The sequence below is a fragment of the Delphinapterus leucas genome, chromosome 6 (assembly GCF_059928025.1).
Source record: "Delphinapterus leucas isolate spDelLeu-1000000601 "Yukka" chromosome 6, BTC_Dleu_Yukka2, whole genome shotgun sequence".
In the NCBI taxonomy this organism is placed as follows: Eukaryota; Metazoa; Chordata; class Mammalia; order Artiodactyla; family Monodontidae; genus Delphinapterus; species Delphinapterus leucas.
Genome location: NC_143134.1, coordinates 99083453 through 99109345, shown reverse-complemented (window position 1 = coordinate 99109345; position 25893 = coordinate 99083453). Strand labels below are relative to the sequence as shown.

General features: G+C 41.8%; 1 protein-coding gene across 6 annotated transcripts in view; it reads right to left on the bottom strand.

The window, feature by feature from the left end:
- Positions 1–918: 918 nt before the first annotated feature.
- Positions 919–25893, bottom strand: part of ZNF462 (zinc finger protein 462) — a 141220-nt gene continuing 116245 nt past the window's right edge. For 5 of the 6 annotated variants that reach the window (XM_089913496.1, XM_089913501.1, XM_089913499.1 and 2 more), the window contains 4 exons: positions 24438–24661; positions 7984–8116; positions 3302–3425; positions 919–2208 (listed from right to left, as the gene is read on the bottom strand). In XM_089913496.1, the coding sequence (XP_089769622.1) occupies positions 2001–2208; positions 3302–3425; positions 7984–8116; positions 24438–24661 (689 nt within the window). In that variant the 3' untranslated portion in view covers positions 919–2000. Of the gene's footprint in view, positions 2209–2873; positions 3426–7983; positions 8117–24437; positions 24662–25893 lie in introns of all 6 variants that reach the window. The other variant, XR_016393601.1, reaches the window with a different exon arrangement.

Here is a 25893-nt window from a genome sequence, read left to right as displayed (position 1 = left end):
ACCATTACAAACACCCAATCCAGGTATGGAACTGTTTAGTACATTTGAAATGAGGCCAATTAAAAACAAATATGGACACAAAATGAATCTTTGTCTAGATCACACTTTCCCTTTTTCTGGTTTCCACATGATGGCCCCCATCCCTAAAAAAAAAAAATTAAATTAAAACAAACGCCCTACAAATAAAAATTCTTAACAGCAAGAAAGTAAAAGAACAACATGCTTTTCAAGTAAGCACTTATTCCACAAATGCAATATCTTTCCATGGATTTTATTTGAAGCTGTGTGGGACACTGTCATCTCAGCAATTCCCCTTCCCTTTCTCCCCCCCTCCCCCAACCCTTCCAAGTAAAAAAAAACAAAACAAAACATGAAAACCAAAGGACTCACACACATACACACACATGCTCACGCACACATCCAAGCTCACACGCACACAGGCTTCTAAAACCTAAGATTCAAGGAAAGTTCTACTTTTTGGAACGAAACCCTTTGTTCACAATCAGAACGTATTATAAATGTAGACTTAGATTTAGTCTAAGCTGCTCCCTCCTGAAAAAGCTAATATGGGGAAACAGAGCAGCTGGCAGCTAGATTAAAGAAAAAAAAAAAAAGTAGTTCTCCAGGCTCCTTGTAGGATATAAGTATTTCGTGAACACTCTCACCAAAGGGATGGGATTCGAGCACATCCCCTTGTCCCGCAAAATAAATGAGAATCCCCCCGCCCCCAAAAAACACAATGCAAACAAAAACAGAACACAGATTTAAAATCACACACAAAAGCCAGCCCATCCTAACAGAAATTATTTGTGTGAGACAGATAATGTGTAAAATTTGACAGCAACAAAAGGGTGAAGAGGACTTCCTCGTCTGGCCCACAAGCTGCATAGCTGTGCCGAAAAGTTTGGTTCTTTAGTTAAATTAAAAAAAAAAAAAAAAAAGTTCTTTGTTATTTCCATGTTTAAAATAAAAACGTTCCTATTCACAAAAAACTAAATCTCCCTTGCCCCCAAATCAAAACAACAATAACACACACAAAAAAAACAATTTATATGAAAAACTGAACTGTGCTGTGTTTGTAACACTCAAACTGATAGAAGATAAACGTGTGGCAAACAAAACTCCACAGTCACCTTAAAATTAGCTCACATGAAATCTACCAAATTCTAAATTATAGTTGAACACTAATAAACAGCTTACCTGGAATAAAGGATAATTCACAAACATTTATCTAATAATTAAAGTCTGTTTCTTTTTTTTGTTTTGTTTTTTACTAAAATAATTAAAAAAATCACAGTATTTTAAGAAATAAAACCCACGTGGGGATTTTAAGCACAATTTGTGTTCCTTTCTTTAAAACTCTTTTTTTTTTTTCTCCATTCACCATCTTGCCCAGCAGTTCTCTCTACATTTAACCACAATGACGACAGGTAGTACTGACAAATGCAGAGAATTCCCTTGGTTAAGTTTGAGGTACTAGGAAACAGGTGACTGTTTTATGCAAAGCAGTTTTTTTGTTTTGTTTTTTGTTTTTTTGTTTGTTTTTTCCCAAAGCGGCTGCAGTTAGGTCTTGAAAAAGCTTAACGTATTAAAACTAGAAAAACGCACCAAAAGTTGTGCGTCAAAAAGTTGTTCCCCTAAGAGAAGTCTTCTACTGTCACGGAGCTTCTGTTTCCACATACTGTCCAAGACCACCATAGCGCACACATGTGCAAGGGAGGTGCTTCGTATTCCGCAACAACTGAAACTTCCACGATGAAGATCCGGAAGGAAAGATGTAGTGATGGAAAAGGAGCCACATATTCCAACCATTTAAATAACTTTAATTTACATACTCACTCACACAGGTACCAGTGCTTTGAAAATAGATTGTTCAGTCCTAAAAAGCAGCTTTGTTCTGTCTTCTCTTTTCTGTCCCCCCCCTTCTCAGCCCAAGCTGGCCCTCCCACTTTTTTTCATCACGGTTCAAGTAAGAGGTGATTAAGAATTTCACCAAACGCTTATTCTTTTTTGGCCTCTGCATTCTCCAGGAGAGATTTGTCAGCAGCTACTACACAGATGGCTACTGGTTCATTCTTTAGGGAAAAGTCTATCCCGATTGCTTCGTCATCTTCCTTTTCCTCTATAGAGGGCACCTTAATACTGTCCTCCATGCTATCTTTCAGGTGGATTTCTTCTTGGCTCACCAGCTTGGTGTCATTCAACGCCCTGGAGAAACATTCATGGTAGTGAAGGGTGAGCATATACATACATATTTTTCTAGTTAAACAAAAAACATTCATGTCCTTATTTCTCTGATCCTAAAAAGACCTTGGGGTCCTACAAGTATGACTGAACTGTGGGTGATTTATCCTTGCTACCTGTTATGCTCAGGTCGTATATTTCTGGCATCTTAACAAAAAGTTGAACCTATAAAAATATCCATTACCATACTATGTTTTGATTATACCATGCTTTGATTCCAGATCAACATAATTATTTTATGTTCCCTCCTGTACTGGGAACAATATAAATCATAAGCGATCATAGCCAGAAGTGCCTTATGCTCCGACCCATCAGAGGAACCTACAAGCTTGGAGGTTTGCTATATTATTCGGACTAAACGAGCAACTCAGGTATTAAAGATTTAATGGATAGGTCCAGAAACAAATCATAGAAACAACAAAAAGCAAAAACCTGAAGACGGGACCCATGTCCTGGGGAGCTTAGTTACATTCTCTGAAGTTTAGATGCTTCACGTTTCTGGGCATTTTCTGCTGGAAGGACCAACTCCTAGGTTCTCCCAGCGTCTGCTGGGCTCTAAGTGCCTTATCTAGGGGACAATTTCATGTTCAAGGATCTTATGAGTGCTCTACAGGTATGCTCCCACCTACCTGGGAGGCAGGCAGAAGCGGGCTCTGTCCCCGAGGCAGAGCATTGAAGGCACCAAGAGGTGCGTGGGAAGGTTCAAGGCCACTCAGGGAATGAGTCATCACAGAGGCAGGAACAGAAGCCAGATCTTTGGACCCCGGTCCACGCTCTATCAGAGAACGTCATGCTAATGAAAGCTGAAGGGACACGGGCTGGAGAGAGCGCTACACTTCTACACGAGGGCTTGAGCGGGATCTGTCATTCGTAAAGATGATCTTTCCTCCTTTGACTTGTGTCTGGGTGACCATTTAAAAACCAGCAGAAAGGTAGAAACCCAGTTCGTTACAACTGCCTCTCCTCCCATGCCCGGAAGTGTGACACAGAGGGGTCTATGTATTGTCAGGAGAAACCGCCACCTCGCACGATGGGCGAAGGCCTTCATGGGACTTACATGCCGTGTCTCAGCACGTGCCTTTCCCACTCAGAGCCCTGGGAAAACGCCCGTCCGCAAAATTCACATGGAAAACGCTTCTCAGTGTTGATAGCAGCCCCACGGTCAGAAAATCTCATCAGATCTGTGAGGAGAAAGCAGAAGTGTTACCTGTGTGCCGGGGAGCGGGCAGAAGAGAAGTCAACATCCATTAGGAAACTTCCTCTCCTACCTTCCGTCCCAAAGCCATTCAGTGAAACCAATTTCCAGACTCCTTACTCTTTCTCCTACTGGCTTTTCACCAAAGGATACCTCTTGAAACTCTCTCAAGAACTGTTCCTGTGGTTCCCGAGCCCCAGGTGTCCTCACTTCTCCTCACCTCCCAGTTGCTTCCATCACAAATAACCTGGGTCTGTCTTGCCTGAAGAACCCCTTCTGTTCATTCCAATGGCATCTGAGCATTTTTTTTTCCTATCAAATCTCTCCCTTCTGTGATGCTCTGTATCAGTGCCTCAAGTTTAGCATGTATTCATTTTCTATTTGACACAAGTTTATCTCCGCTCACTAAAAAAGCACCAGATCAGGAAAAGCGTGGTAAGACCTCAAGGCTTCGACACATTCCAAGGAAGGCTGAGGACTCACGACTGGTGGTCATCTGCCATGGATATCAGAATCAGCACCTCCCAGGGTGACTGCGAACACTGAATGAGATCTGTAAGCAAAGAACCTAGCAGGAGTGAGTCCCGGGCATCAGGAAGTCTGGAATGTGAAAGCGTGTCCTCAGCTAGTAAGGGCTCCTGGCCAGCTGCCCAGCATCTATGCCTCAATCGGTATGTATATATATATATATTTTTTTTGGGGGGCGGGGATGGGCTGTGTTGGGTCTTGGTTGCCGCATGCAGGCTTTCTCTAGTTGTGGCGAGCAGGGGCTACTCTTCGCTGCAGTGTGCGGGCTTCTCATTGCGGTCGCTTCTCTTGTTGCGGAGCACGGGCTCTAGGCATATGGGCTTCAGTAGTTGTGGCGCACGGGCTTCAGTAGTTGTGGCTCGCGGGCTCTAGAGGACAGTCTCAGTAGTTGTGGTGCACGGGCTTAGTTGCTCTGCGGCATGTGGGATCTTCCCAGACCAGGGCTCGAACCCGTGTCCCCTGCGTTGGCAGGCGGATTCTTAACCGCTGAGCCACCAGAGAAGTCCAATTGGTGTATTCTTGAACATGGGGATATGCACACATTTCTGGATAGCTCTGTTGTTAACATCAAATGTTGACTGTCGTTTTATTTCCTCCACGGCCCTGGGCACATGTGAGTGGTCTGATAAACGTGGACTGGCTGGCTAATTGTTTAGAGGCCACGCCTCCTGGCAAACTCAAAGATGAGAGCTTATATGGCCTTTGTGTTATCCTGAGTCCCAAGCCCACATGTCTTTGATTATACCACAGAGGGCCAGATCTTTACGTGCATAATAAACAGCAGGACCTAGACGGCTCTGCAGCCACGCGGCAGAGTGAGGGCAGCACACGGGGAAATGTTGATCATCTCTGCGTATCTGATCGCTGTGTGTCTGTACCTACAAGATGTTACAGGAGGATGTCTCCTGGTTGAAACACTCCGTCTGATAAAAATCCTCAGGATGACGTTAACAGGCCAGGTGTCTCTACGCTGCCTTCACCTTCGGCACAAAAAGCTCTGTGAATGGGGCCAGTTTTAACAAAAGATGAAACATTTTCTCACAAATTAAGAAGATCACCACACAAGCCATTAAAAATAATTGCACAGACTACCTTCCTTGATTCTTTTCATTGGAAATGAGACAGCACCATCTGCCCTGCGCATTAATTCCTTAGCAGGGATTATCTTGGGCAAGAAATCAGCAGAATGCCTTCCTAGCTCCTCCCAGCTGCATAATGAGAGGGGGTGGGGAGGGTCCTGCTTGGGTTCATGTTGATTTCTTCACGCCTGGTTTCTTCTCTTTCAGATTCCCTCTGAGCTGCCTTCTGAGGCAGGACCTGCAATGTGGCCACAGTCAGTCCCCTCCCTGGTTCTTGTGCTGGGAAAGGACGCTGGGAACAGGGTAGCTCCAAGGACGTGAGCCCCCCGAACTGAGCGCCCGATGAGCACCTACACTGCCAACGCGGGGCCTGCCCCTGGCACACGCACTCGCTTACCCTTAGGAAACATGAAACCAGCCACCTATTCTTTCCAAGGGCTCATGCTGTTTCATCCTCAAAGGAGGAGGCCCGTCATTACCTGTCACACATCAAATGGCTCTCCATTAGCCCCGAGAGCTGTGCTAAAGCCACCTCCCGCTCTCTACTCCTGGAAGACAGGACGTCTGGCAAAAACGCCCCGAGGCTATTGTGTGCTGGTTCTTCTGGTTGGCAAGGATATACCTGATGGTGGAAAATTGATTCAAAGGCAATGAAACAAAGGAGGCTGTTCTTTCAAGGATCGGGCGAGGGGTATGGGAAGGTTTTGGCTAGTAATTCCCATTAACGTTACTAGAAGTGACTCATGTAATTCCCCCACCCGCTGAGAGAGGAAAACAGGCTTCTCCACCCCAAGATTTTTTCCCCCATGCTGTTAAGGCTCATGAGTGTGGATGCTAAACTTTCCAGGGACAGGCGATCAGACACCATGAAGTTCTTTCCAGGCAAACAGAGCTGGTCTGATGCCACAGTGCCCGTGCGAGGGGGCGGCCAGGCTGGGCAAGGGAACGTGCCTGGTGCTCTCACAGCTAACTGCCATTTAGTTTAGAGGCGTCACAGGGGAGGGGAGGACTAAAGGAGGTTCTTGCCTCTGCAATACTTATAACCTGTAAAATCATGTGTGCTCGGCTCTAGAGATTAAAACGTCATGGTACCCAATGAGGACTAATTCATTTCCTGGAGAGGAACGGTAGGGCACAGAGCACCATGAAGAAAAGGAGCCTGTGTACCCTCTGTCACAAGCATCCTCTTCCAGAGAACTCTGGAAACAGTACACAGACGTTAAAGAATTCATCACTAAGAACATATTTGTGAAATGCTAAAAAAACATAAATAAAGGAAAAGAAAATTTAAAAACCATGCTTCTCAGATCACAGCCATTTTCCTTGTAAGAAACAGATTACTGCAGCCCCTCCTAATAAAAGTTGTAACATGACAAGGGCAATCAGTCTATATGGTGTGGGTGTTCTATTTATCCATTTACCGCGGGCATGGGGGTTCAGGAGCCAAACTGGATCCCCACTCAGCAAACCTGTGGTCTCCTACTACGGCAGAGGTAAAAGATGGTGGGCAAGGGGATGGGGCTGGAAGTCAGGGCAAGTCAGGAAGAAGAACAGGGCGAACCGCAGGGGGAACGGCCACCAAGTCGGCTTTCTTAGGCTTGCAGACTGACCAAGCAAGAAAAGCCAAGAAATTCCGCAAAAGTGCCCCTTAGAGTGAGGCCCTAAGGGCCACTGGACAGACAGAATTCAGGGGCAGGTACCCTTCAATGAGGATCACCCCGCTGTCCAAAGGGTAGGGGAGATGGTGTATAGTGTAAAAGACGTTTTGCCTTTGGAGCCAGAAGACTTAGACTCAACCTCCAGTGGTTTTTTTTTAAAACTTTGAACAAGCTCTTAAGTATCCTGGGCCTTTGTTTCCCCATTTGTAAAAATGGCAATAATACCATCTACATTGCAGGGTTTTATCATTATTATTAGCTGGTTACTATGTTCTAGGAACTAGACTAACGTTTGCGTGCTCTCTCATTTAAGATTTATGCAACCCTAGGATGATGAATGCATAAAGAGATAAAATAATTTACCCAAAGTCATATAACCAACAAGTAGCGCGACTGGGAGCCAAATCCAGGCAGACCAACTACAGAGCCTCTAACATTATATAACGTTAAGGATAAAAGGTATAAAACCCACGAGCACCGGGCCTGGCACATCAGGATGCTCAGTAATGGCAACTAATACCATTCTTCTCATCACTGGGATGATGTCTATCACATTTATTTCTCAGGTCTAGGTTATCCATGTGCTTTTGATAAATCTGCAATAACTAAAGTAAGATATCCCAACCTATCTCCTTTACGTAGAGTCTTGGGTTTTCCACAAGATTCTATGTTGAGCAATATAGAATACCAACTCTAGATCATGTAAACGTATGTCTACAACTAAATATACTTTGAAAAACTTCACTTTGAAAATAATGATAGACTCACAGAAACTCATACAAAAATACCACAAAACCTTTCCCTGTAAACACAGCCAAATAAAAGCCCCTGGTCTCTCTCTCTCTCTTTACAAAGCAAAAGCAGTAGCAAGGGGGGTGAGAGGAGGACCGTGCAGGACACATGGAGAGAGCTCAAGCCCCCTGCAGCTCCCCCCAGCCCAGCAGAAGCAATTTGAAATAAGCGTTCAATCGGAAGCTCGTTTACATTCCTCAGTAGCTTTTACAGGACCATCCATCTTGCTGTCTGTCCTTATTCTGCAGATTCCCAAGACACCAGTTTTCCTGAATAAAAAGCCAATCATCGCCACGTATTTTTTACCGAATGTATTTCCTGGGAGTTTCTAGAGCTGGTACTAGTTTACAGGACACAGCCCCTGGTGTGTTTCTTAAGTCAGTCCATTCCTTCTGTTGCCCCTACAACAACCTTCTGCCTCCCCTTGTATCTCAGCACGGCCGGGCTGGGTGCCAGCTGGGGCTCAGGGGGCAGGGGAGGGACCTACCTCTGCCGTCAGCCTTGCTGTTCATTTCTTCTTCCTTGTCCTCCTCGTCACTGCTGGAGCTCTCCATCTTCTCCTTCATCTGTTCCAGCTGATCCAAGTTAACTCGTCCAACCAGCTCAAAGTTACGGCTTACCTGAAACAGACCCAGACAGTGGAATCACAAACCGCAACTGAATGCGGTTCTCCCCCGAGGACAGAACTTCCCGCCGTCATTTTCCCGTGGGTGTGCTTTTAGAGCCAGGACCAAATAACCCCAGTGCCTAAGAGGTCCTTTCTTCACGCTGACTCTCTCAGAGGTGTACCTGCCGTTTACTTCCACATTCATTTTCACTGGAAGTGTCAACACCGGACCTTCCTTACCAAATTCAGTAAAAAACGTGAGCTACCGTCAGCAGAAAATCAAAAGCATCGTGAAGCCCGGGGTGTAGAACAGGTGTCCAATAAACATTTTTGGAGTTGAATTCAAGGATGTACCTTCTGTAAACTACCCAAATTGTGGTTTCCTTCCCCTTTCTGGGAATGTGGCCTTTTCTGATTTTGGCTTTTGGAAACATGTATAAGAAGTGTCATACACGCATATTTATGAAGTTATGTTTCTGGAGGTGAAGTGACTCTGTAAGTAACCTGAAGACTAGCAGAGTCACAACATTTCCACCATGAGCCTATCAAGCTGGAGGGCTATGGGCTGTCCTAGCTTTGACCAAACGACAGCTATTCGATTCCTAACTCCAGTTTAGATGTAAGACAATAATATTGGTACTGTTTCGTGTTACTACTGTTTCTGAAGCTGACCACAGCCTATTCATCACAGCTGGGGATTATCTGAGAAAAACCTAGATGACAAATCCCTAAAAACCCTTTTAAAGTGTTAACTATGGCTGATTTTTGTTTACATAAAACGTGGTTAGGATAATGTGGGAATCCAAACTGTCTTCAAAATATCATCCAAGAGAAATAAAAATCCACCCCGAGAAAACTCTGTAAGGATATTCTGTTTGGGGTTCTCATGTCAATGGTAGTACAAAATGCAACCTCTTCAATTAATCTATTTTCAGAACTTCTTCAGTCGCACGTGTAGAATTACCAGCAACGACAGCGCAGGAGTCTAGCCAACAAAATGACTCAGACCAATGCAGTGATGGGTTCCGTGCTTCCCCTGTGGGGACCAGGGAAGGGGCCCATGGAGATAAATAAGACCCCGTCCTGGCCTCCAGAGGCGCAGAGTTTAGTTGAGGAGGGAAGACAGACTTCATTAATGAGACTCCAAGGCAGATTTCCATAGCTGCTACAGGAGAGAGAGAGAGTAATGAGGGCGCAGGAGAGGACAGGGAGAATTTACAAGACAGTTCCAAAATATTCCCTGGGACCAGCCTGGAACAAAGATGTGCTGAGCACCACCGGTTCCATACGCCTGGCAGATGGAAACATCATCATCAACTGTGACAAATGCGAGAGAAAGAGCCTCAGAGCAGCAGGGCCAACAGACAGTGCTGTGAAAAAGCTTAACACCGCCCCGCCCCCGTCACATCATGTTGGGGGTCGGCCGCGTTGAAAAGGAGCAAGAACCCTCGGGAGGAAAGCTCTCTTAAAGCAAGAGAAACAATCCACTGAATGAAATCCATGAAATCAGTTGACTTGGAAAACAACTCAGCATGAGGGTGGAAAAGACCCCTTCGTCACTGTCAGCACTAAACCCTCAGAGAAGGCAAATTCCTGTTCTGCTCGTGAAAAAAAGCTTTAAAAATGAATAGCCTAAGGCGAAGAGGAGGAAGTCAAGTTAGAATCTTTCTTCCTCTCTGGGTTCATGGTATCAGCCGGCAAAGGACTTTTGATCAAAGTACCTTCCCAATTAGGGCTTTATCTATGTACTATCCTCACTCCTACCGACCTATACAGATTTTTAAAAATTTGTAACACAGACCTGAGCGCAAGTTTCGGGTTCGCCGTGAACCATGAGACTCCGGGCAAATTACTGAACATAAATGTCCTCAGTGTCCTTGTTTGTAAAAGGGGGCCAGCATAGTATCCGAAACACAATAAATAGTTCACCAAATTGTGGTTTCCTTCCCCTTTCTGGGAATGTGGCCTTTTCCGATTTTGGCTTTTGGAAACACATATAAGTATCGTAAGTGCATATTTATGAAGTTATGTTTCACCACAAAGTCGACATTTTAATCAAATAGCATTTATGACAAATATGTGAATAAAAGTTTTCTGGGTTGCCAGTTTTTTTCAGGAAAAGGAGGCAAGATTCCAACTGGCCTAATTTCAAAATATGCAAAGAAACAATATTTTGAAATGATCAGTACTTTAAAAGGCAGCCTTTTCCAATAGCTTTCTCCCTGCTTCAGCCAGGGCAACTATAAGCATGTAGAAGGGGCAGGAGAGGTGGGCACTGCCAGCAAACAAAAAAAAAATGAAACCAAGAAAGGCCAAAAAACAATCCTCAAACATCTTTAATCCAGCAGTTTGCATTCATTCATTCATTCATTCAGGACTCCCAGGGGCCCTGCTGTATGCCAGGCCCTGTGCCTATCAAGGAACTCACAGTGACAGAAGGAGATCTGTCACCAAACCAAATGTTATTTTTTCTTTTCCGCCTTCCTGTTTCTTTTCCTTTTACAGGAAAACTGTTAGCATTTTGGATTCTGCACAATTTTATGAGTACATGACATTTTCATGGTATAACGTTCACCCGGGGCTCACCGAGGATTTATTTGTCCTGAAGATTTCTAAAATCTTTGTTTAAAAATAAAAATGAAAAATTTTGCTATGTAATTAGAGGATTTTAAATTAAAAACTCTTTATAGGGTTGAGTTCTTACTATACTTTAAATCTCCAAACCAGCAATCCAGGGTTAATCTTCATACAAAAGGAAGACTCCTTGCTGCACTTCTGAGCCACCGTCTCTTTCCTGTATTATTGCAAGCCCCTTCCCTCCCTCCCTGCTGACTTCCCAGCGTCCATTCTCACCACCTCTTGCATCTAACCTCCAGGGTGGTCTGACTGAGTGATTTTTTAAAAAAAAATTAAATCTGCTCATGTCAGACTCCACTTGCCCTGAGGATGAAGCCCCAATTTCTTACTGGGCTTTACATGTCCCCCCGACTATCATCCTACCCCCTGCCCTCACACTGACTGCCCTTTGCTCCCACCACCCTGAGCTTATTGAGGTCTCTGGAACAGGCCAAGCTCTTGACTTTGTGCCTCTCTCCGCAGAGGCTGTGTCCTCTGTGTGAAATTCTCTCAAGCCTGCCTCGCTCACATGGTGTCTCGTCTCCTCAGCCTTCCAGCATCGCTCCAATGTCACTGTATCTGGGGGACCTTCCCTCAACACCTCCTAGGTTAAATATCCTTGCCCTAGGCTTCCACAGCACCCTCCCCTCCCCTTTCATAACTCAGTGACTGTACAGCCCAGGGGGCTAGATTCAATACCTTGTAATAACCTATATATGTATGTAGAACTGAATCACTTTGCTGTACATCCGAAACTAACAAACACTGTAAATCAACAATGGTGCGATTAAAAAAACCCTCAGAAATTCACTGTTTCTGGCCTGCCTGCCCAACAGAACTGCAAACTCCATGAAGACAAACACCCTGCAGCTTATTCACAGCCAGATCTGCACTGGCCAGTGCAGTGTCCAGATTAGAGCAGGCATGGTTCTCACCTCTTGGATACTGGGTGTCTGCATTTTCATTTATTATATTTTTCTGTACTATAAATGTTTACAAAGAAAAACTAGAAAGCAGAAAAAACTCATTTAAAATACAACGACCTACATGAAGAACCTAGGGGTAAGACGGGAATAAAGACACAGACCTACTAGAGCATGGACCTAAGGATATGTGGAGGGGGAAGGGTAAGCTGTGACAAAGCGAGAGAGTGGCATGGACATATATACACTACCAAACGTAAAATAGATAGCTAGTGGGAAGTAGCCGCATAGCACAGGGAGATCAGCTCGGTGCTTTGTGACCACCTAGAGGGGTGGGATAGGGAGGGTGGGAGGGAGGGAGACCCAAGAGGGAAGAGATATGGGAACATATGTATATGTATAACTGAGTCACTTTGTTATACAGCAGAAACTAACACACCACTGTAAAGCAATTATACTCCAATAAAGATATTAAAAAGATAAAATCCAACGACCTGTACATAATACCTGTGAACAAGGAGTCACATTTCTGTATTCCTGTCTCCATTCACAGGTGACTTACAGTGCTGCTTTTCGATGCATGCTACGGCATAAATACCAATCTCTGTATACATCCTTTTTTTTTTTTTTTTTTTTTTTTTTGCGGTACGCGGGCCTCTCACTGTTGTGGCCTCTCCCGTTGCGGAGCACAGGCTCCGGACGCACAGGCTCAGCGGCCATGGCTCATGGGCCCAGCCGCTCCGCGGCATGTGGGATCTTCCCGGACCGGGCCACGAACCCGTATCCCCTGCATCGGCAGGCGGACTCTCAACCACTGCGCCACCAGGGAAGCCCTATACATCCATTTTTAATCACCACATAATACTTCGTTAAGTAGATATATTATAGTTTACTTGACTCTTCCCATGTGAGTCTACCTTTGGTTATTTCTGGCTTTTCACTATTAAAAATGCAACAATAAGCCTTACTATACACAAACCTTTCTTTCATGTTTAGTTTTAGCCATGGCAATCAGGAAAGAAAAAGAAATAAAAGGAATCCAAATTAGAAAAGGAGAAGTAAAACTGTCACTGTTTGCAGAAGACATGAATACTATACATAGAAAGTCATAAAGATGCTACCGGTAACTACTAGAGCTCATCAATGAATTCGGTAAAATTTCAGGATACAAAATTGATACACAGAAATCTAGCATTTCTATACACTAGAAATGTGTACAGTGATCTATACACTAGATCTTTTTTCTGAAAGATCAGAAAAAGAAATTAAGGAAACAATTTCACTTACCAGCACATCAAAAAAGGATAAAATACCTAGGAATAAACCTACCTAAAGAGACAAAAGACCTGTACTCTGAAAACTATAAGACACTGATGAAAAACTGAAGATGACACAAACAGATGGAAAGATATACCACATTCTTGGATTGGAAGAATCAATATTGTCAAAATGACTACACTACTCAAGGCAATCTACAGATTCAGTGCAATCCCTATCAAATTACCAATGGCACAGAACTAGAACAAAAAATTTTTTAAATTTGTATGGAAACACAAAAGACCCCACCTAAATAGCCAAAACAATCCTGAGAAAGAAAAATGGAGCTGGAAGAATTACACTCCCCGACTTCAAACTATAGTACAAAGCTACAGTTATCAAAACACATTTTTGTTCTGGCATAAAAATAGAAACATAGTTCAATGGAACAGGACAGAAAGCTCAGAAATAAACACACACACCTATGGTCAATTAATCTACAACAAAGGAGACAAGAACATATGATGGAGAAAAGACAGTCTCTTCAATACTGGACAGCTACATGTAAAAGAATGAAATTAGAACATTCTCTAACACCATACAAAAAAAAAAAACTCAAAATGGATTAAAGACCAAAATTTAAGACTGGATACTGTAAAACTCTTAGAGGAAAAAACAGGCAGAACACACTTTGACATAAATCGCAGCAATATCTTTTTGGATCCGTCTCCTAGAGTAATGAAAATAAAAACAGAAACAAATGAGACCTAATTAAACTTAAAAGCTTTTGCACAGCAAAGGAGACCATAAACAAAACAAAAAGACAACCCACAGAATGGGAGAAAGTATCTGCAAATGAAGCAACTGACAAAGGATTAATCTCCAAAGTATACAAACAGCTCATGCAGCTCAGTAACAAAAAAACAAACAACCCAATCAAAAAATGGGCAGAAGATCTAAACAGACATTTCTCCAAAGAAGACATACAGATGGCCAAAAAACACATGAAAAGATACTCAAATTCACTAGTTATTAGAGAAATGCAAATCAAAGCCACAATGACGAATTACCTCACACCAGTGAGAATGGCCATCATCAAATAATAATATAATAATAATATTATATTAAATAAATATAATAACCAACAATAAATGCTGGAGAGGGTGTGGAGAAAAGGGAACCCTCCTACACTGTTGGTGGGAATGTAAACTGGTACAACCACTATGGAGAACAGTATGGCGGGTCCTTTAAAAACTAAAAATAGAACTATTGTATGATTCAGCAATCCCACTCCTGGGCATATACCCAGAGAAAACTATAATTCGAAAAGATACATTCACCCTAATATTCATTGCAGCACTATTTACAATAGCCAAGACATGGAAACAATCTAGATGTCCAACGACAGATGAATGGATAAAGAAGATGTGGTATAGGGACTTCCCTGGTGGGCCAGTGGGTAAAACTCAGTGCTCCCAATTCAGGGGGCCCAGGTTTGATCCCTGGTCAGGGAACTAGATACCTCATGCATGCCACAACTAAGAGTCCACGTGCCGCAACTAAGAAGCCCGCATGCCTCAACTAAAGATCCCACATGCTGCAACGAAGATCCTGTGTACAGCAACTAAGACTCAGTGGAGCCTAAATCAATCAATCAATCAATTAATTAAAAGATGTGGTATGTGCGCGCGCGCACACACACACACACACACAATGGAATATTACTCAGCCATAAAAAAGAATGAAATAATGCCAATTGCAGCAACATGGACGGACCGAGAGATTATCGTACTAAGTGAAGTAAGTAAAACAGAGAAAGACAAATGTCATATGACATCACTTACATGTGGAATCTAGAAAATGATACAAATGAACTTATTTACAAAACAGAAATAGACTCACAGATTTTGAAAACACACTTATGGTTACCAAAGGGAAAAGGTGGGGGGAGGGATAAATTAGGAGTTTGGGATTAACATATACACACTACTATATATAAAACAGGTAATCAACAATGACATACCGTATAGCACACGGAACTCTATAATAACCTATATGGGAAAAGAATCTGAAAAAGAATGGCTATATGTACATATATAACCGAATCACTTTGCTACACACCTGAAACTAACACAACATTGTAATTCAACTATACTCCAATTTAAAATAAATTTTTTAAAAAATTTTTAATTAAAAATAGAAAAGAACGCAGTAATAAGCCTTATTGTATATGAACTTTTCTTTTATATTTAGTTTTAATTTTATAGGCTAAATACTCAGACATGAAATTACAGGGTCAAAGTCAAATGGTATACAGATTTTATATTAAAGTTCCAATATATTTCTAAGTTTGCTTCTAAAATGATCATACTTGTAGTGATTACCTTCTGGATCTCGAAATTGGTGGGTATCCGACCAACTTCTTAATGAGACAGAGGACATATGGAGGGACATTCACTTTCTTCTTTAGAGATGAGAAGCAATTTATCACCTTGTTTCACAAAAGCCCACAACAGAGGGAGAAAGACAGCAAGGCTGAGTTTGAGTTCTAGAACCTGGCTCCTTAGAGCCTTCTGAAGGCAAAAGAAGCCATCCAAGTTTTTAAAGGGTAGACTGTTCAAACACACAATCACTCAGACTGTAAAACTATGTGCAGATCCTTATATCTCGTGAAAGTTATCTGTGAATGCCCAGGAATTGAAAGTCCCTCATAAAGGCCGCTAACTCAGAGTTGTGTGAAAAGCTGTCCAGTAAGGAGGTGAGATGAACTGCCAAAGACCAGCAAAAACTTTACCCCTTAACACTGAAGCAGAGATGCTGTAAACCCTTCAGTGCTCATGCTTAGTGTTCAAGCTTCACCACTACACCTGGCTTTTTGTTTGTTGCTTTTTAACCATTCAGCAAAATGGTTTCTGTCTGTCCCTAGCATATGAAAGAATTTCCACACTCGAGTCTTATTCTAAGGGAAGGAGTGTTATGTGATTTACAAATATAAGCAAGTTGCACATGCATTTTCATACTGCCCCGGGGGGCAAACCCAGCCTTACAGGAAAGACTGATATAACCTTGCTTGTTACGGAAAGAATGAAGTTGGACACCCTCGTCTTCAGATTACTTAGCAAACATTAACTGGGGGAGATGGTGATGAAGACAAACCCACGTAATGTTTCCAGAGTCCCCCTCCTACTGACTTAACACTTGTACCTTTAAAAAGAGACCCCCAACCAGGATGTTCACATCACCTAATAGTGCATGTTCATGTTAAAAAGAAAGGCCAAGAGAACTTTTTACTTCTAGAAGAAGTGACAGAAGAGAACATGGAAAAACTGTCTCTTACATCAGAAGTGCCCATCTCAGTCACAAACTGACAATGTGTAGTATTGCAAAGATTTTAAAGGACTCATGGCCCAGGCAGGCAAACTTTTTCTGTGAAGGGCCAGTTAAGCGAGGTTTTTAGGCTTTCTGGACCATATGGTCTGTCACAACTACTCAATTATTGTGTAGCTTGAAAGCAGCCACAGATAATACGGAAATGGACGAGCATGGCTGTGTTCCAATAAAACTATATTCAGGGACATTGAAATTTGAATTCTGTATAATTTCACATGTCATGAAATTACTCTTTTGATTTTTTTCAACCATTTAAAATTGTCAAAACCATTCTTAGCTGGCGGGCCATATAAAATCAGGCAGTGGGCCAGATTTGGTCCATGGGCCAGAGTCTGCCCACCCCGACTTATGATATCAGGTGGTTTGCCCAGCACATCCTCTTTGCCTATCTCTGAAAGTCAGAATGGGAATGAGGGAAAGGAATCAGTGGGAGGAAGGGTCAGCAAAGCACTGTCTCTACGAATTCTTACAGGAAGGTGGTCAAAGACGCAGGTAGAAGTCTTAAATTCTCTGCTAAGAGCATTTCTATCAGAGCTCTTATAAAAGCTTCTAGAAAAGATATTCAGCTCAGTGTATTAAAGTTCTATGGAAGGTGAGCCACGACACCATACTTGCTTTGCATTATGCTGCCTTCCGATTTTATAGACATCTTTATGCAGCACTTAACACGCTGGTTGTGATTCTCTGTTTAAGCTTATCTCATCTGCTTGCTTATAAACTCTTCCAGGGTAGCAACTGTTTCTTATTTGGTTTTACAGGCTCAGTGCAGAGTGTAAGGCCAGTCATCTAGTTGACACACAGTACATGCTATTTGAATCTACCAGTAACATAAAATCCCATAGGCGATGATAAAGTATAAAGAACTTCATAATATTGCATGCCATGACACAAATCTGCTTGCTAATGAGAATAAAATTGGACATTTTCTAAAAGGTTTTGTTTCAATGCTTACCAAATAATCTACTATATGCTAAAAATTAATCCAGTAGTTTTTCCATGTATCACTTTAACCCTTATGATCATTCTGTAAGATATGTGTTATCTTCCGTATTTGTAGATGAGGAAAACAGGACACAAAGCAAGTAAGTGATAAAGCCAGCATTAGAACTCACATCTTCAGATGACATAGCTCCAGCTTTCCTCATTAGAATGCAGATCATCTGTCGAAATGTAAATTTGCTTACAAAATATGGAAACATTATCCATGGGATACTGGCTGAACACAGGAAGGAAGAAAAAAGTACTGTGACAATGATATTCGATCCAAAATTTGGTGGATAAAGCAGTAGAATCTTTTGAGAGTATTTTCTTCAAAATAAAAGCCTTTCTAAGAACAGTAAGAATAAAGGATGGTAAAGTTCCAGAAGGGTATGGGGCACGGAAGTCAAGGAGACTATCTACCTTCTTTTGCCATCATTGAGTTACAACAGAAAACATGCTCCTGCCAGACCTGACTTAGCAAAAGTCCAGGCAAAATCAATCATTTTGAGAATCTCAGCACAGCCCCAGTCACAAGTACTCAAGATAGCCAAGTGAAAGGCATCATTAAAGTCAAACAACTTTGCTGTCGGCCAACTGAGCTGCTGCCAATCTCCTGAACTCGAAATCCAGAGGCAAAGATGCTGCTGCTGCTGTCATGTTTTGCTTATTTGAACAAACAGGATACGTATAATTTCTTATTTGAAAAGTGCTTTCATTTATTTATTTACTTAGCAACCAGCTACTGGAGACTTTATTGTATGCAGGGCACTATGGTTAGATTTGGGAAGAAAAGAGAGGTAAATAATGTGGTTTCCATTTTAAGACTGTTGCATCCAGTGGCAAGACAGAGCCTCGTTAAGAGTTAAGTGCAAGTTGAGGCAGCGTGAAATACATGCCTTAACAGAGGAAGAAGGAGAGCTCTATGGAAGCTTGGGAGCTGGGGCCATTCATTTTGGCTAGAGGGTTTAGTGGATAGTTTCAAAGGTTATAGGCAAAGAACATCTTCAAATGTCTACTTGAGAAATATCTTCTAAGGTTCTGCCAGGCACATCCCTCTGAATATGACCACACCTCTTGCTCATCTACCTCTGATTTGTCTTCCAAAATACATGATAGAAGCAGGTCCACGGCTGACAAATCAAGAAGCAACTAACATGAAGGAGAGCACAGATGAAATGACATAATCTTCTGGAAAAACCTTCAGCCTGCAGGAACCTACAGAGTTCATAAAGCTAGAGATGCCAGTACTTAGTTCAGAAATTAAACGCAGTCCAAAAAGACCATGGCCAAAGGTGTATTTTATGATTTGGAGTTGGGGAAGGTTCTTTGTTTTATTTCTTCTCATTCCCTTTGCTGGAAACAAATATTCTATGTGACTTTTTTGCCACTGCGGATTTCACTAGTCCGGAAAGTGGAACAATTTTATTGGAATAACTCAAATGTTGGCAATTCCTCCTGAGCTGAATGCTCTGCTGCTTCCCCTAAACTGACAAAAAGAAAGAGACACGAGTTCCTCAGAGTTCAGCTGCCTGAGGCTCCATTTGTATAAAAAATTTAAAACATTTCAAAGTAAATTCAATTAGTGAATGTGTATTGGCTGAATAGACTATCCTTCTAAATTTAATACAGCGAACATGACAATTTTACGAGCAAAGCAAGTTAGAGATAATATATTTTTATGTTCCTTAAACTAGCAAAGAGACTTCAGAACCATAAAGAACGCTAACAAGGTACTGCATATACTTAAACTTTCTTCAAAGAAAAAAACATGTGTGTTTTTCCAAATGTGAGAAGTGCGAGGTTTGGTTTTTTTTATGACTTCAAGGTTCCTAGAAACGTTACCTCTTCATCTTGCACCAGCATTGCTGATAAATGGCACTACTGACATATGATTTCATTCTGTGTGTGTGTGTGTGTGTGTGTGAGAGAGAGAGAGAGAGAGAGAGAGAGAGAGAGAAACTGAAAGAACAGAATAGTCCGCCTCTAGAAGACCTAGTGAGATAGAAAAAAAGACAGGGAGTTGAAGGATGAAAAACTAAAAGTTCAAATAGCCTGTACTGTTTACTTTAGATTCCAAGAGATTTACAAGTGATTCCTTGTTCACTGGTCCAAAGATAAAGATCTAGGAAGACAAGATTCTGTGTCACCTAGAAAAATGAAGGTGCTGATTGTCACCAGTTTCTACTTCACCTTGGCTTCTGAGGATAAACACAGCAGTATAAATCCAGGACACTTGAGAATTTGGTTCTTCAGTGGAATGGTTTATTTGACTTCTAGGATGCTTCCTCCTGAACCAGTGTTCTGTCTAGCCCATGAATGATACAGTCTGACATCTTCAGAGACATTCCCGAGGTTTACAAGCTTTGCAGGCAGAATTCAGGAGTCCAGTTTTGAATATCCACTTCTGTTTAATGATGAAATCCTTTGACTGAAAATACATCCTACAGTGTCTTTTAATTTCTTGTATAGATTCTCTCCACCACACAAAATCACCTAAAGCTGTCTGTGGAAGAACGTAATGAGCAATGCACACAACACATTGTTTCGCTAGAAAACAGAAAACCTTAGTTTAGAACCAACTGCTAAGTCTATTGCACATTTTATTTTTGGCAGTTTACACGTTCCTCTGGATCTCTGCATCTTTATAGATCTGTCTGTTCTCAGGATCAAACTTATAAGAAAAGACTGCAGAAAATTAACATTTACTGAGGACCTACCATGTGTCAGGTCCTGGGGAACTTGCATCTTTTAGGTATTAAGATGTAATTTACTTACCATAAAATTAATCCATTTTAAATGAACATTTCAATGAGTTTTAGTAAAGGTATGCATTTGTACAACCCTCCACAATCTTCTTCTATTACTCTAAGAAATACCCTCATACCCTCTGCAAGCAATCCCTGCTCCAAACCTCCAGCCTGAAGCAACTTCGGACCTGCTTTGTCTCCTCAGTTCTGCCTTTTCTAGAAACCATACAATATGCAGTCTTTTGTGTCTGGCTTCTGTCCATTTAACATGCTGATTCTGATATTTAGCCATATTGTTACATGTTATCAGTAGCTAATTGCTTTTATTGATAAGTAGTATTCCATCGTATGGATATAGCACACTTTGTTTATGCAACCACTTTATGTGGGAGTAGACTTGCTGGATCAAATGGTAAAGTGTATGTTTACCTTTTAAACAAGTTGCCAAAATGCTCCAAAGTAGATGTGCCATCATTATACACTGCATTCAGCCCTGTGTGAGATTTCCAGTTTCTCCACATCCTTGCCAACACTTTGGTGCTATTGGTCTTCTTAATTTCAGCCACTCTAGTGGAGAGGTAGTGATGGCTTACTACCTAATTTGCATTTAATTGTCTTAATTTGCATTTCCTTAATGATGAGTCCGATTAAGCATCTTTTCATGTGATCATTTGCCTTTCGTATATCCTCATGGGTAAAGTGTCTATTCAGATCTTTTTCTCATTTTTAATTAAACTGTGAATCTTCTTACTACTGAGTTGTAAAAGTTCTTTATATATTTTGGTTAAAGTCCTTTGTTAGTTATTTTGCAAATATTTGCTTCCAATCGGCTGCTTGCCTTTTCATTTTCTTAATGGTGTCTTCTGAAGAGCAACGATTTAATTTTGATGACATCTAATTTATTGATCTTTTTTCTTTTAATGTTCACAGCTATTGTGTCATACCTAAGAATTTTTTCCCAAGAGAAATTTGAGTGACGTAAGCGTCAACAACCACTATTTTGCATATGGAAATCCAATGGTAACAGCACTATTTGTTGAAAAGCTATCTTTTCCTTATTCCCTTGGCACCTCTGATGAACATCAACCGGCCACATATATTAGGGTTTATTTCTGGACTTTTTCTTCTGCACCACTGATCCATACATCTGTCCTTATACCAATACCACACTTTCTGGATTACTGTAGCTCTACAGTAAAAGTTTTGAAATAAGGAAGGGTGGGTGAGTCTTCCAATTTTGTTCTTTTTTCATACTGTTCAGGCTATTCTAGGTCCCTTGCATTTCCATATACATTTTAGCATCAGTCTGTCAATTTCTACCAAAGAAAAAAGCCTACTGAGATTTTGATAGATTACACTGAATCTGTAGATCAGTTTGGGAAGCATTACCAATATTGAGTCTGCTAATCCATGAGCATGGTATATACTGCATCAGCTTAGTTCTTTTATTTCTCTCAACAACATTTTGTAGTTTTCAGCATATGGCTTTCGCAGTTCTTGTTTATTCTTAAGCATTTTTATTCTTTTTGATATTATAAATGAAACTGATCTTCTTAAAATGTCATTTTTTCAGACTGTCCATTACTAGTATATAGAAATATAATTGGCATTTGTATATTGATCTTATATCCTTCCATTCTGCTAAACTAATATTCTAGTATCTTTTAAAATAGAGTATTTAGGATTTTCTACCTACAAAGATCACACTGTCTGTGAACAAAAACAGTTTTATTCCTTCCTTTCCAATTCTTACGGCTTTAATTTCTTGTTCTTGCCTCGTGGTTCTTGACTTTTGTATTTCAATCACTAGCAAACTTCTCTTTAGTGCACTGTTTATTGATACTCCTACACCCTTTATCATGAATGCTGAAATCAGGCTGTTGTATATCCTTCACCCCAATAAATGACCATTTATAATTACTGTCACTGCCTATCAGTCAAAAATTCACTTTCAGCAGCACTGCTATGTTTATAAAGTAGTGTTTGGGTAATTATTTCAAAAATGCAAATTGCATTTTGTATTGATCATTTAGAAAAGAAGGAATAGTTAATAAGCAGGAGCCTCAAACTTCACAACGATTGAGACAAGGATGAAAATCATTAGCCGTGCTGAGAGTGGCAATTCTTTAGCCTCAGTTAGGTGCTTGCTGGACTTAATAAGCTGGTCAACCATGAGAGGGAGTAAGATTAAAGAATCGAACATGGCATAATGGAAATATAACATATCAAAGACCATGTCTAAAATGCAAAGTAGAGTTAGTGATTTTACAGTCCATTTTAGGTCTTTAGGGACATAACCGCCTTTCTGATAGGTTGTTGTTGTATTTGAGCACAGTTCAATTCACAAATAGACTGAGACGTGGCTCTCAAAGTGTGGGAAATACCAGGACTTCATTTAATCTTACAAAACTTCCGAGAAGAGTATACTGGTTCCCATTTAGAAATCAGGAAACAGAGAAATTGAAGTGCCCTGCTGTACAGTAAATGGTGGAGACAAAATTCAAACCTAGGTCTGTTTGGCTCCAAAAGTTCTAAACTGGGCTCCTAGTTTCCTGAGTAACCCATTTGCTTGATGCATATTCCAAAGCCCCACATTTCTGCCTGCTTTCACATCTGGTATGGTTTCTAGCCTTCTCTGGAATTCTCCAGTGACTCACAGCTACTGTGCAACCACTGGGGAAGAATCTACCTTCCTGGTTTGCTCAGTCCCAAAATACCAGTCTGATGGCTTCAACACTACAATGAAAAGATCCGAGGTGGTTACATAAATAAGACACGTGTGCATAACTGTAGAAAGCTTAGCTTGAGATAGGTAAGTGATTTTCCTTTCAGTTTTGGGGCAGAAATGCCCAGGAAGTTTGGATAAGAAAGGGTATTGGAAGTTTTTAAGTGAGGTAATTCAGGCTTTTCTTCTCTGCTTTCATTTTTGGGGAGACACATTAGAAAATGAAGGCATTCCAAAGCAGAAAAGTTAGCATCAAACCATTAAACTGTAGATGGGTGATAAAGCTCAGCCTTCTCTCTCAACACCCCACAGAAAAATTCCAACCCTTGGGTGCAGATGACTCAGACAGGAATCTTTATAACTTGGGTTTGTAAGTCCAGAAAGGAGAAGCTGTTATTTCCACTGACAGTACACAGAGCAAGGAAAAAAGGAAACAGTATCAAAAGTGCTTCTCATTGTGCCCTAGGTAAACACGCACTAGATGTTTTGGATTTGTTGGTTAATTAGAAAGCATTTCAATAGGCTCTTTTCATGAAACAAATACTGATCATCCCTGCCCCCCCACACACACACTCCCCACACTCTGGACAATATACAAAACCAGAAACAACTGTCTCAACTCCTGATGTGCCACACAAGTCCTCAGAGAAGTGAGGAAGCCATCTGGGATGATTTTACCCTCTGATCAGCAGACTTCTGGAAGAGAATTCTTTTTCATAAACCCCTTATTTTATGTCCTATACTAATCTGTTCCCTCCACAAATAAAACACATACTGCACGGTCCTTACAATGTTCAGACATGAATAGCAAAGCCTTGGAAAATTTTTGTAGTCAGCAATATATCAGAAACAACCTACATGACTGAGGGACACGCCGGCAGAGCCATCAGATAGAATAGGGGCCGGCAACTAAGGGTCCACACTCTGTCGCCTAATTTTGTAAATAAAGTTGTATTGGAACACAGCCATGACCATTCATTTTTGTCTTGTCTAGGGCTGCTTTCTTGCTACAAGGGCAGAGCTGAGTATCTGCCACTGAGACCATCTAGCCTGCAAAGCCTGAACTATTACGATCTAGCCCTTTATGGAAAAAGTTCATCAACTCTTGTGATAGTACATTTAAAATAACATGAAGGGCTTCCCTGGTGGTGCAGTGGTTGAGAGTCCGCCTGCCGATGCAGGGGACGCGGGTTCATGCCCTGGTCCGGGAGGATCCCACATGCCGCGGAGCAGCTAGGCCCGCGAGCCATGGCCACTGAGCCTGCACGTCCGGAGCCTGTGCTCCGCAACGGGAGAGGCCACAGCAGTGAGAGGCCCGCGTACCGCAAAAAATAACATGGAAAAATACTCCAGTTAGGGTAAGTTAAGAACAAGAAAGGAAAGATATGCTCTTTCATGTAAGGTAGAATCATAATTAAATAAAACAAAGGAAAGTGGGCATAGAAGAGACCAAAAATGTTAAGCAGTTGGATGTGGGGGTAGCACTACAGGTGGTTCTCTCTCCCCCACCTACGTGTTCCACTTTTCTAAAACGACCTTACAGTTCTTTTATAAAAGAATAAATTGAACCTCATTTTAAACATTACTTTGGCGCGTGTCTCTGTCTTGCACACAATGGGTGTGGCTAAATTTGGCCCAGCCCCTCCCCCAGGTGTGCTGGGGGTGGGGGTGGGAGGAGGGAGGCCAGGCCCATACCTTATGCTCGTCCCGAAGGTGGCTGTCCAGTTCCTCCGTGTGCTTGGTCTCATAGTAGCAGAGCTGGCATTTGTAAGGTTTCAGTTCATTGTGCTTTTCTATGTGTTGCTGGAGGCTCTCGTCACTGGAGCAGGTGAAGGTACACTTATCACAGCGGAAAACTACTCCCTGCAAGTATTTTGACAGTTTGGATCGGCATACTTCAATGGGGACAACGCGCTCTTCTGTGGAAACAAATTGAATATAAAGATGGGAATTTTTACTGATGGAAGGCAGATGTCCTCTCTCGGGAGTACAAGGAGAGACTCACCCATCCACTGTTGCTACTTCTCATGGCTCCAGGTCCGTGAACTGCACGCACATGCCCACCGTCCCTCCTCCAACCCCCCAAATCAACACAGTCTGCTGGGACACACAGGTGTTTCTAAGGCCGAAAGCTCTCTGTGTACTTAATACCCAGAATGACCTAAAAATAGGGGTGGGCAGGCTGAAAGGCGTTGGCTAATTCCTGAATGGAGGCGATTAGAGGAGGAGAGAAGAACAGAATTTGTACCAACATGGATGATTATCAGCAGCAACCATCAGTGCATCCTACTTCCTCAGCAAGTGGCATTTAGGCTGGACTTACAGATGTCACAGATGTCTTTAAGGGGGAAGGAAAATGACATTCTCGGAGCACCTATGTGCCACCACTGTGTACCTCCCTAGCTACTCTATTAGGCTGGAGTTATTCCCATTTTTACAAATTAGTAAAGCAAGGAACTGAGCTTTTAAGTAACTCTCTAGGGGTCACAAACTCTGTAATTGCCCACACCGAGATCCCCATGCCCATCTACCAAACCGCAAGTCTGTTATTTCCCATCGTTTCCAATTCCATTCCTGTTTCCCCTTCCAAGATGTTCTCAAGGAGACCGTTTTCCTTTTCTGGAAACCAAGGGAATCTCTAATCTAAGTTCAAATCTGAAAACAAAGCATCCTGGACACTTTCATTCACTGAAACTCCAACTCCACCTCGGAAGAACTTAGGCAGATGAAATGGTTGCAGGCAGCCTTCCGGGGGAGAAAGGGGTGGCGTGGGAGATGTGGAGGATTTGTGCCTTTACAGACAATCTGTAATCTGACTGTCACAAGGGAGAAAATAAAAGAGAGAGAGGATTTGGGTGCTTTTCCCATTCACATACCAAATGCTGTAGGGCTGGAAGTGTGTGTGCTTGTTTATTTTGTGCTCTCTCACCCTTGTGTTTAGCTGCTCAAGTTAAATTTCACACCAGTCTGCCCAGAGTTTCGGCACACGCGCCAGATATCCGTAACTGGGATAAAATTAAAATCTGTGCTATTTATGCAAGGATCAAATATAGCGTGTGCTTTCATGCTGTGTGTGAATTTCAGAAGACTCTGAAAGTTTACAGATGGACACACACAACATATATTATTTAGAAAGAGCAATGTATTAGTA